The 11,858-nt window shown below is 44.4% G+C and overlaps 1 protein-coding gene across 1 annotated transcript in view; it reads right to left on the bottom strand.

Annotated features, from left to right (window-relative positions):
* Window positions 1-537: 537 nt before the first annotated feature.
* Kif3a (kinesin family member 3A) overlaps window positions 538-11,858 on the bottom strand; it is a 32,118-nt gene continuing 20,797 nt past the window's right edge. The window contains exons 11-19 of the mRNA XM_032911769.1: window positions 10,598-10,606; window positions 7,782-7,938; window positions 7,233-7,413; window positions 6,915-7,025; window positions 6,345-6,470; window positions 3,449-3,502; window positions 3,069-3,137; window positions 2,460-2,584; window positions 538-644 (exon numbers count right to left, since the gene is read on the bottom strand). Coding sequence (XP_032767660.1) covers window positions 596-644; window positions 2,460-2,584; window positions 3,069-3,137; window positions 3,449-3,502; window positions 6,345-6,470; window positions 6,915-7,025; window positions 7,233-7,413; window positions 7,782-7,938; window positions 10,598-10,606 — 881 coding nt within the window. The 3' untranslated portion in view covers window positions 538-595. The remainder of the gene's footprint in view (window positions 645-2,459; window positions 2,585-3,068; window positions 3,138-3,448; window positions 3,503-6,344; window positions 6,471-6,914; window positions 7,026-7,232; window positions 7,414-7,781; window positions 7,939-10,597; window positions 10,607-11,858) is intronic.

Raw genomic sequence — 11,858 nt, 5'->3', positions numbered from 1 at the left:
AGTGGCGGGTGGACAGGTGAAGCGCACGATCAAACTGTATTTAACTGCGTTAAAATGTAAACCTGAAAAGTTATCAGATTTTACAATTTCCCACCGGAGATCAATAAAGGCAGTCACTGCACACTTAGATGCAATCAATATTCCTATAAAGTTGGGCTGCACTTAGGCAGGCCAGGCAGGTGTAGGACCAAGTCACTGCTCAGATGAGCAGCCCAGCACAGGACACAGGACAAGGAGATCTGCTATATGCTGTGTGCAAACAAGACACACTGGGTTCTGTTCTGAGACTCTGCTTGTCTAGAGCCACAGGCATTGAATACAGAGCTAAGAGACGCACAGTGCCCTTACTGCCTGCAGAGCGTGTGACAGACAGCGCGCCATGCCCAGTGGTCATGAGCTGCACACTTACATGTTACAGAAACTAAAGAGTCTAAAAGATGTTAGGAAAATTGCTATTCCAGTCTCTCTCCGTGATTGACAGCTTCTATTATGTGAACATACAGGTGTCCTCCGTGTCTTAATTAAGGACTTCTCTCGAGGCATGAGAATATCACTTTTTTTTATTATTATTATTGTAACTTTAATTCTGTAACATTTACTGAAGTAAAGAATCAATTACGGTCTCAGGCTTTGCAGAACGCTTTCTGTTAAGAGAAGAAAAAAATGCAAGGTGAGTGGTTTTCCCTAAGAGACTGAACTGCCAACACTTTGTGGTCAGGGTCCAAGAATGGACCAACACTGCCCATGCTTGACATAGCAAGGTTCGCCTGCTACCCATTTTTTCCAGAGTAGGTCACCGAAAGCAAGCACAAGAGCATGTTGCCACAGCACAGTATTCCAGAGTGGTGAGCAGCTGAGCGTAGGCGGGGTCAGACAAGGTGCAGTCAGGTGGCAGCTAAACTTATCAGGGATGCCCCTTGGTCATCTCCTCCGAGGACGCTAACAGTACAGGCAGCCTCAGAGAAGCAGGAAAAGCAGTCACACTTGCCAGGTGCAGGCGCTGAGCCTATAGGAGTCTGTCATGGGCTTTCTTTGTTGCTGTCCAGCACACTCAACTGCAGGCCTCTCAAGAAGCACTGCTCTGTTTCCTTATCTCTTAGGATAACTACGGGGTTTTTCCAGGCCTGGATTCTGTTACAGAGTTGAGTCTGCATCATATGTTGGCCCACAAGTATTTTCTTTACCTTAAGTTAAACAAGAGGCATATATTTTACAGTGATGCATTATAAAAACTAAATCAAAACAGCTTGCCAAACTATTTGTTATAAGATCTATACAGTTTAAAAAATGTAGTTGAGTAACCTGGGTCCTCTTTTAAAAGGCAATAGTCCTGTAATAATGGGACCTCTGTTCCCACACTAACAAGGGACAGAACCTCTCTCCCAGCTCGCTCCCCTGCCCTGCTCTGCCTGTTTCTCTGTCAAGCCAACTGTCTCATTACGATTCGCCCCATTTGAAGTGCAGATTCATAATAACTGGCGAGCAGAGACGAGCATCTTCCAATGGCAGAACAGTGGGGCTGCAGGGATGTGTGTTGCTCAAGGGCATTTGTTGTTATTCTGAAGACCTGAGCTCACATCCCAACACTCACATGGTGGCTCTCAACCAACCACTCCAGGGGACCCGACGCCTGGTGCACATATAAGCATGCAGGGAGACACTCATATATAGATAATACTTATAGATTTAAAGATTTCATGTGCAGATTCAGTTAGCATATAAATCTTTAAATCATCTACATGTTACAAAATGCAAAACTCTTGTAATATTTTAACAGGCAACTGATCCTTCAAGCCCTAGTTTAATGATCTCGATTTTTTAGTATTACATTTAAAGACTATGTAACACCAATTAACCACCCTGCATGTAAAACAAAAGTCTTGTAATTGGTTCAAATCAGTTCAATGTAGGAACACAGGGAGCATTAGCCCCAAGCCTCTGTGCTTAGTGATGAAGCACAGACTACACAACTATCAAAACTGTGCGAGTCACACGCGCTTCTCTTGAGATCTAGGGAATCAGTGTCCTTGGAGCAATGTCTTTTGAGAATCAAACTAGGCAAATTAATTAGTATCTAAGTAGGAGACTTAGTGTAAAAATTAAGACCCTCAACAAGAGAGTAGGTGGTGGGTAAACACTAGGAAAGGTCTTCCTGGGGCAGAAGTCCGAAAGAGCTGCTCTTTTCCTGTTTTGTTTGAGACAGGTCTTACTGCGAAGCCCTGGCCATCTTGAATGTGCAATGCAGATGAGGCTGGCCTGGAACTCAGATCTTCAGTCTGCTGTCACCCACGTCCTAGGAAAAGGTGTTTGCCACCACAACTGTCCCAGAGTGCAATTCTTTATCTCTACTTTGCTTATCAAATTTTAACTGCATAAAGACATAATTTCAAACCGTGCCATTTCAACTAAAGTTTGACTGCCTTTAAGTGTATCTGAATCTACCTTCTCAACCTGCTCACCTTCTCCCCGTCTTTGGCCTGGCCTTTCCCTTGGAGGTCCGTGGCCTTTCTAACTTCATCAGAGACTGACGCAAACTCTCCTCTGTATAGGCGAGGTACACGTGGGAAAGGTCTACTTCAAATGGCTACAAGAAAACACATACGCATGTTAAACCAGAATGGGGAAGATTTAAAACTTGTTGGACATGAGGCAGAAGAACCACTAAAGAGAAAATCAAATAACCCTTAAGGTGTTTTCTGTCCCAGTATGCACGCTGTATTCAAACCCTTAAGGTGTTTTCTGTCCCCGTATGCACGCTGTACTCAAAGCTCGAGAATTACAGGTCCCAATGCACCACAAAGTCCCCGGATGTAAAGAACAACTCCGGCTGACCTCAGCCTAAGGGAAGCAAGGCTAGATCCTAGTCCCTGCCATGTCCCCACAGCCCAGAGTGGTGAGAAGGGCACCAGAGTGACAGCAGGCCGTGCTTGTAGAAGAGGCAAAGTGACTTTGCTGAGTGCAGGAGAGCAGGCCTGTCCTAGCAGCCCCACCAGAGAGCCTCGACTCGAAAACAATGAGCCACATTGTGCCCCATCCTACAAAGACAGAAGCAGTCTGTGTGCTCTTACGTCTCTCTCCTTCTTGTCAGGGACTGGAGTTTGTTTCCTCATGTTATTTCCTGTGTAGGCCACACATTTCTGAAAAAGGAAGAGAGACACATGTGAATTAATACTGTGACCTGGGAAGGGTCATGAGATGCCCTGACCACTCACTGGTAAGCATGATGCTTATCCCGGAGCACCAAGGAGCCCAGTCCAGTACCAGGAAGCCCCAGGCCCAACCTACTTCCACAAATGGTCTCCACGCTGCTGTGAATCAGAAAGATAGCCTATCGGTGCACTGAGCTCTGATCTGCTCTGTCCTGCACCTGCTCCTCCACCACCACCCACCCCCGCCAGCAGCCAGCACCCTCCACACTATAATTTCACCACGTGTGAGGGATACTCACCAGCTGCCATTCTCCTATGTCTTCATTCCAGTGGACGTAGTTTTCAATCATTTCCTTCAAAAAGAGTAAAAGTCAACAATTAAGGCACTGAAAAATACCGATAGACCTGTGTATACAAAAGCGACACAGCCATGAGTGACAGACGTCTTCCTATATGTATCATGGCATCTTGCTCATAAAAATCCCTTTGACTTCCCCAGGCCTTGAACTAAGTAAGTTCCTTTAAAGGCCTTGCATTTTATCACTACTGTGTGACAGACATGATGGGGTAGGGACATATCATGGTGCTCAGGTGGAGGTCAGAGAACAACTCTGTGGAGTCAGTGCTCTCTTTCTATACCTCTATGCGAGTTCCAGGCATCAAACACAGGCTCCCAAGTTTATAACGAGCCTTTACCTGCTGAACCATCTCACTGGCCCAGTAGACCTACACTTTCAATGTTAAGTGAAAAAAAGGTGTTTCTAAACATTTTGTACTGCAGTTCTGCTTTTGTTTTGAGACAGAGGGTTTCCCTGTGTAACAGCCCAGGCTATCCAGGAACTCACTCTGGAGACCAGGTTGGCCTGGAATTTGGAGATCCGGCACACCTGCTTCCCGAGTGCTGGCATTAAAGCCCTGCACTATTGTTGCCCAGCCCGCATCGAGCATTTATAAATACACACTCTATGGGCTGCAGAGGTGGGTCAATAGTTAAGAGCAATTGCTCTTGCAGAGGACCTAGTTCAATCCCCAGCACCTACATGGTGGCTCACAACAGTGACTCACAACTCTAATTCCAGGGGCATCTGACACCTCTTCTCTGTGGGCACCAATCCTATACACAGTACACATATATACATATAGGCAAAACATCCATATACATAAAAGTAAATTTAAGTATACACACACATTTCTTAGGAACACATGTTCATACTATTCAACTACATAACAAAAGGCTAAAGTTGGGATCCCAGGAATCAGAAGGACAGACAGGCTGGGCCAAGAATTAGAAGGACAGACAGGCTGGCCCAGGAATCAGTAGGACAGACAGGCTGGGCTGAAGAGGCTAAGAAATAGAAAAGCCGGGAAAGCATCTGGCTAGAAACAGGTTACAGTCTGCATCTCAGCTCTGTTGGGTAATGAGTTTATGGAACTAGGGCATCCTGGAGTATACCAGAAACCCAGGAATGACTCTGGGTACTGAGTCAAAAGGGAAAATTTCAGACAAATTTCTCATAGCTTCACTGAGAATCATAACATAAACACACACACACACACACACACACACACACACACACACACACACACACGTGTATCAAGATATACTAGAAGGTGGGCTGGAGAGATGTCTCTAGGGCTTGAGTGCCCACTGCTCTTGCAGACAACTGGGGCTAAGTTCCCAGCACCCACATCCAGCAGCTCACAACCTCCTGTAACTCCAGTTATAGGGGACCCAATATTCTTCCCTAGACTCTATGCACAAACCCACATTCTCACATAAACACAAACGAAAGACAAAATAAAATTTTTGCTAAGAAAAAGATAAGATTTTTTTTTTTTTTTTTTTTGGTTCTTTTTTTCGGAGCTGGGGACCGAACCCAGGGCCTTGCGCTTCCGAGGCAAGCGCTCTACCACTGAGCTAAATCCCCAACCCAAAAGATAAGATTTTAAAGTTATGTTGATGATAACAATTACTCATCTGAAAATGATTTCTGATGATGTCAGGTTGTACAAGGAAGTGAATAAATTTAGTGTTATTGAACTGTATGACTAGATGACTAGAGTGGGCAATTTCATGTTCTGTCTATTTACACAGAGAAAGACAGAGACAGAGAAAGAAAAAGAAGAGAAAGAGAGAAGAGAGACGAGAGAGAGGGGGGAGAAAGGCGGTGGACAGAGAACATTCATCTTCTGCTTATTTTTTTATTTGAAAGTTATTTACACATGAATTTTGTGTATTTGTGTGTCTCTGAACCACGTGTCTGTCTGATGCCTGCAGAGGAGGGAGTTGGATCTCCTGGGACTGGAATTACAGATGGTTTGTTATGTGGATGCTGGGAATTGAACCTGGGTCCTCTGGAAGGGCCACCAGTGGTCTTAACCATTGACCTACCTCTTAAGCTTCCTCTGTACTGGGGTTGGGGATTTAGCTCAGTGGTAGAGCACTTGCCTAGGAAGCGCAAGGCCCTGGGTTCAGTCCCCAGCTCCGAAAAAAAGAACCAAAAAAAAAAAGCTTCCTCTGTACTTTCTAATAAAGCATGCTAATGAATGAATTAATAGGTCTGTCACCTCCTTAAGTATACATTACATGAACCAAAGTCCTTCCAATGGGCTGACACATTCTTATTTAGATACTCAGATACTCAAAACGATAATTACATTCTAAAGAAAATTTACATCTTTTATGCTGGCTAAATTTATCAACATGATGTGCACTAAAGTTATCTAAAAGAAAGGGACCTCAATTGAAAAAAGTGCCTCCCTAAGAACCATGTGCAGGGCGTTTTCTTAGTGACTGGTGGGTGAGGGATCAGCCCATGTGGGCAGTGCCCTACCTGGACAGGTGATCTTGGGTGCTGTAAGAAAGCAGGCTGAGCAAGGCATGAGGAGCAAGCTATTAAGCAGCACTCCTCCATAGCCTCTGCATCAGCTGCTGTGTCCAGGTTCCTGCCCTACCAGGATAAACAGTAATATGGAAGTGTAAGCCAAATCAACACTTTCCTCCCCAAGTTGCTTTGGTCATAGTGCTTGAACACAGCAACAGTAACCATAACCGGGACAATTTCATATGACGGCATTGGTTCAAACACACTTTTCAGAGGACAGTTGAAATGCAAACACTTAACATCCTAGTTACAACGGCTTATTCTCTAGCCTTCGCCAATGACCTAATGTCCAGACTGGAGTCTCCCTCACCTGGTAGTCCTGAGGTATGAAGTTATCAATGATGAGCATCTGAAGTCGGAGCTCACGGCTGAGCTGCCGAATGTTCTCCAGGAGGCCTTCAATTTCCCTCTGATGCTCTTGCTGGAGATCAGCCATCTATCAGAGAACCATGACAGTGTAAAGTAAACAAGACTTGAAGCACAACACACCTGGCCCAGGACATTGAGGCCCAGTAAACACTGGCCCAGTTCAGACAGACTGATACCACTGTTGGCTAATTCAGATCACTTATAACTGGGAACAGGAGGGAAGGTTGGAGAGCTTAATGAGTAGCTTAAAATATATGGAAAGAACTTTAAAACTCAGCTTTAAAACCGTAAGCACACAAAGCCAGGGCAGAGTGGCACATGCCTTTAGTACTAGCAGAGGCAGGCAGATGCATCTCTGAGTTCAAGGCCAGCTTAGCTACAGAGTTAGTTCTAGAACGGCCAAGGCTACATAGAAAAACCCTGTCTCAAAAAACAACAACAAAAACAAAACAAAACTGCAGGCCATGTTAAGACTCTACACTGCATGATGGGCAATTTTCAAGATACCAACCTCTGACTTTGCAGCCATCAGCATGGTCCAGACTTTCTTTAATTTCTTGGTCTTTCCTTGTGCCTCCTCTTGCAGACTGGTATATTTTTCCTCGATGTCCAAACGTTCTTGCTATGATAGAAACAGGTTAACTTTAGAGTAATTTCCTTAAGTCACAAACTCAGTGTAACAAATGATCTAGACATTCAGCAGCTGTCGTCTTCGAAATGACCCCTAACTTGCTAGCCATTTAACTTGTGGTATTTAGAGCCAAGCATCTCTCTCTGGAATTTGGGAAAGGTGATCATTCTGCACTCAACACACTCAACATGGTGTCACCTCTTTTTCCTCTAGTTCTTTCCGAAGTTGCTCAGCTCTTTTCCTCCGCTCCTCCAGCTCCATATTGGACTCCTCGAGAAGCTTCTCTTGCTCCTCAGCTTTGGCCAACAAGTCCACACCACCGACAATCACCTTCTTCTCCAGTGCAGACAGTTTTTCCAGCAAAGACTGATGCTCTTGTCTGTAATTAAAAGAACACCCTGAAGTGATGCCATCCGCTCTCCAAGTCTCGCCGCCCCACGTGAGCGGGACTGAAGCCGCACGCTCAGAGAACTCAGCCATGTCATCTCTCCAGATCACAGCCCCACGCGGCACTAACTCATCACACTGGTCAGTATTTTCTCCTACACAGGGAGTAAGTGATCAGAAAGATCCAAGTCTTAGAAACATATCACACTCAGTGGACCCACCATCCACCCCAAAACAGCTATGCTGGAGACAAAAACCAAGTTTTGGGTTGTTTTTTAGTTGACCGATGTCCTGATACACAGCCCCGTGAAGAACACTAGCGGCCTGTGGTGACCCCCGCGCCCCAGCACGCACACTCACTGGGCTTTCAGAAGGTCCTTCTCCCGTCGCTCCAGCTCAGCTCTGGCCTTGTTTCTTTCTTCTTCCTCCATGTCGAGTTTGGTTTCCAGTGCTTTTCTCTCCTCATCAATTTTCGCTTGCATTTCCACCATCTTATCTGGGGAAACTTTCTTTTTACCTGTTTGAGTCATGTAAGTGCAGCAGTCACTAAAACCAGTCGGTGTTTCAGACATAAGATCAGCTTAGTACAGCGGAGCCTGTGCTCCGTCATCAGCACAGAGAGCTAAGCTTCCGCTTCTACTCAGCAGTTCCCAGAATTTCTTAGTTCATTAAAAGACTCAAACTGTTGTCCAACTGTGCAGTGATATGTAAAGGAGAAAATGAAGAGGGCAAACAGATGAGCAGAGTGGGGGAGACAGTTAACAGAGAGCCAAGTAAAAAGCAAAGCCTGGGGGGCCCAAACAGCACACAGAAGCTAAACAGGAAGATATCTGCACTCGCTTTCACGCTTCACCTGTAAGCTACTCGCTCGAGGCAGGCGTGTCGCCCTGGTAAGCCGCCCTGATCAATCATAAATGAGGCGCCAAGGTAACTTCCTATGTCAAACTGGACCTCACAGGCCCTGACTCAGACCAAACATGCGGGGTATGAGGGCAGCAAAAGCACCACCGCCAACGAGGCTGAAAAGCAGCTTCCGACCGACCGACTGACCGACCGACGGCAGCGTGCTAATGCGCGCAGACATATGCAGCCTGCTCACATCAGTTCACCAGTGAGCCTCAAGTTCATGCAGTTATATGAAAAAAAATCACCAAGAGAAAACAAGCGCTACCTTATTAAAATGGTTCTGAAACTGAGCCAATGACAATTCATTTGTGGTTGATGCAAGTTCTAAGAAATGCGTTCCTTCAGAACAGCAAGTGTTTCACAGAACTGTCAGCCTAAGGCCCTGAAAGCTTCTCGTTCTCAACTTCCTTCCCAAGGACAAGGACAGAGGATTAGAGAGTGATACCTCTACCCTAAATTGAGCCCCTCCTGCTAAGAAGGAAAAGGAACTGAAAACCAGTCACGAGGAGACCACAGATCTGAGTAGACTCTTGCAGAAGCCATGAAAGGCAGGATCATGCGCAGGTCTTTTCAACTCTTAAGATGAAATCGCATTAGGAATTCGAGAGTTTAACAGCATCCTTCCTGCTTCAGAACCAAAGTCTAAAGCAAAGCCTAAGCACAAAACCAAAGGGGAGCTGAGAGCCGTGATCCAGGCGGCTGGTGTGGTGTGATTCACTGCACTCTGCCCGAGGTGGGCCGGGGCCTGATGGCATGGCCATCTACCCTGAACCTTCTGAATTACACTGCTCAAGAACAGTTTTCACAAACAATTTAATTCCAATTCCCGATGAATGCATGGAAAGACTTCCTATCAGGAATAACTTATTAAAAATTTGAGAACGTAAGTCCAAGCTCAGGTTCACAGGAAGCACATACACGTTAAAACATGTGACTTCTGCCTCAGGGTCACACACATTTAGAGAAAAATGGTAAATACGTTAAAACAAAAACAGCATGTGTAGAAGGCATGGATACTGACAGTAGAGATAAAATGTTCAGATCGGTATGTGGATGTATTTTTGGACTCATAGTGTTTTGTTTTGCCAATAGTTATAATTAACTCCAAAAACCCACCGGGGGCAGTAATACAAGACAGGATTGCATAGAAAAACGTATAGATGCTGTCTCTTGCTCACCTTCCACAGTGATCCCTTCACACCCACGCATTAGATGCAAGTGTCTCACTGTGCTCGAGAGGGTTTCATGAAGACACTATGCACACAGCGAGGGCCGTTCAAAGGTCCACACAGTCAAGTTCCATGTGGCTCTAGCCAGAATCACCATGACAAGTCACATTATTTTTTTCAAGTAACATTTTAAGCTAAATGTGACTCTGTAAAAATTTGGTGACCAAGAATAACTTTTACATAGATCTTTAAAGAATAAATTTTTAGCCTGTGCTCCCCTAGATCCAAGTCTTAGCCTCCAGTGGGCTGCTTTCCACTGGGGTATGCTGTAAGGAGCCTGAAGTGGTCTGCCCTTTGTGCCCTCAATGAGCACTTGACCCCTTCGATGGCAGAAGAGCTACTTATGCTTCTGATGAGATTTTTAAAGGAGATGGGGGCGTAGCTCAGTGCTTGGCCACCATGTGCAAAGCCCTGGGTTCATTCCCAAGACCACAAATAGTTTCACCAACCAAATCAATAAAGAAACAAAACAAAATGAAACAGCAACCACAAAACCTCTAGAGGGTTCGAAAAGACCCAACCTCAGAAACTTTTCTAGTTCTCACTGATAAAATTAAGCACAAAAAGTTTAAGTAAATAAATCTAGAAAGGCACATTGATAGTATAAAAAGTATCTAGGTAAGTCAAAGAGAAGTAGGGAGCCGTCCAGTGCCACCAAAGTGAAGGTGACCTGGTGGGGTGGGCAAGGGTGGAGCTGCAGTAAGTGACACCTGGACTAATGCCATATGTGTCACAAGCACCCATGGTGTAGGCACCAAGAACCGACTCTTGGCCTTCAAAAAAGGAAGAACATACCTGGGTATTAAACCAGGTAAGATGTATTTTCAAAAACTGACTTAATGGATCTTTAAGGATTTAGGGGGAAAGGTTTTCAAAATAGCTAAAATGGAACTGTTTTAAAAAACAGATACTTACCTTGTAAAAATTATTAAAATAAAAAAATTATTTAATAAAAAAATTACTAAAATAAAAGGACTTAAATTAAAGGTCTTGAGAAAATGGGTAACTGCACCAGATGAAGTGCCAGCCAATCACACCAACCTGCTTGGTCTTGCAAAGAAGCAGTAAGCGAGTCGCGGACAGGAAGCATGTGCACAGAGATGAGGAGGGAAGAAGGAAAACATTATTTCCTTGTAAAACAGAGAAAATGTGTAACAGCATTCATTGAGCATGAGCACAGACATGAATCAAATAATCAAAACTGAAATAGAGCGGAAAGACAAGGGAAGCGCGTTCCATAAGACAGCCACGGATGCTGGGCTCAGTTCCCCTGTGGCTCCCGTGCAGCCTCCGTGCCCACAGTGCCCCTGCCAGTGTACAGCTCAGAGCGGGCGCTCATGCTGATGGATCACAGACATGGAATTGGGAACCTGCTAAGACCTGGAAAACATCTACAAGGGCAAATGAAGTCAATCTTTAAACTTAATAAAGTAAAAGTAGCAAAGCTCTCATTGTCCATTACCAAAATTTCCCAATTCAATGTTTTTTCGCTATAAAAACTCATTACAGGTGTTCCCCATTTAAAGAAAATCTACCAGGTAGGCATGAAGCAACAAAACTAGTTTACGATAGTTTATACTGATCACGTGACTAACAAAAGGGTTAATGAATTTTAAAAGCAGTAAGTTCCTAATATTTTATTTTCCAACTTGATTTGTAAGCGGCTCTAATTATGTAAAATGAAGTGCACCTGTATAGTAGCAAACTGACATTCGCCTAAGGTAGACTGTCCTGGGTAATTAAATAATGACTAGAAAAGTGAATGGCAACTGATGATTCAAGCAAGGGACATTAAAAGGCCATTTGTATGTTTTAATGGAAGGGGACATACACACAAGTTACACACAGCAACCACATGCTGGGACAATCATCTCTCCACTGCCCAACACATCCATGTTACAACAACGAAAGGTAAATGTTAAGGATGCAGACAGCAATTAAAGCTTCTTGAATTGGAAAAAACAGGTCTTGAATTGAATAAGGTGCGACTCATTTCACAACCTACTTTCATATAACTACTCTCTAAGAATGGTGAGTTTTAGAACAGAAAAGTAAAGAACAGTGCTTCCTGCTCAGATATTTTCTCCCATCTCACAGTTTATAATAAAACTGTGCTTCTATGTGATGTCTGAACAATGCCATGTATTTTGTAAATTATCCGGTGAGGTCAGCTGCTCTGGTAACGTGCTTCAACAGTGTCACAGACAGTGTCTTGAGATTCTTGACATAGTCCCTGGTAAAGCTAAAAGCAATGGTCTCTGTCATTAGTCTGGAGAAGGTAAGGATACAGATAATGCTTTAA

Source organism: Rattus rattus, chromosome 9 (genome assembly GCF_011064425.1).
Source record: "Rattus rattus isolate New Zealand chromosome 9, Rrattus_CSIRO_v1, whole genome shotgun sequence".
NCBI lineage: Eukaryota > Metazoa > Chordata > Mammalia > Rodentia > Muridae > Rattus > Rattus rattus.
Note: the sequence above shows the minus strand (reverse complement) of the source record. Positions and strands in the feature narration are given on the sequence as shown.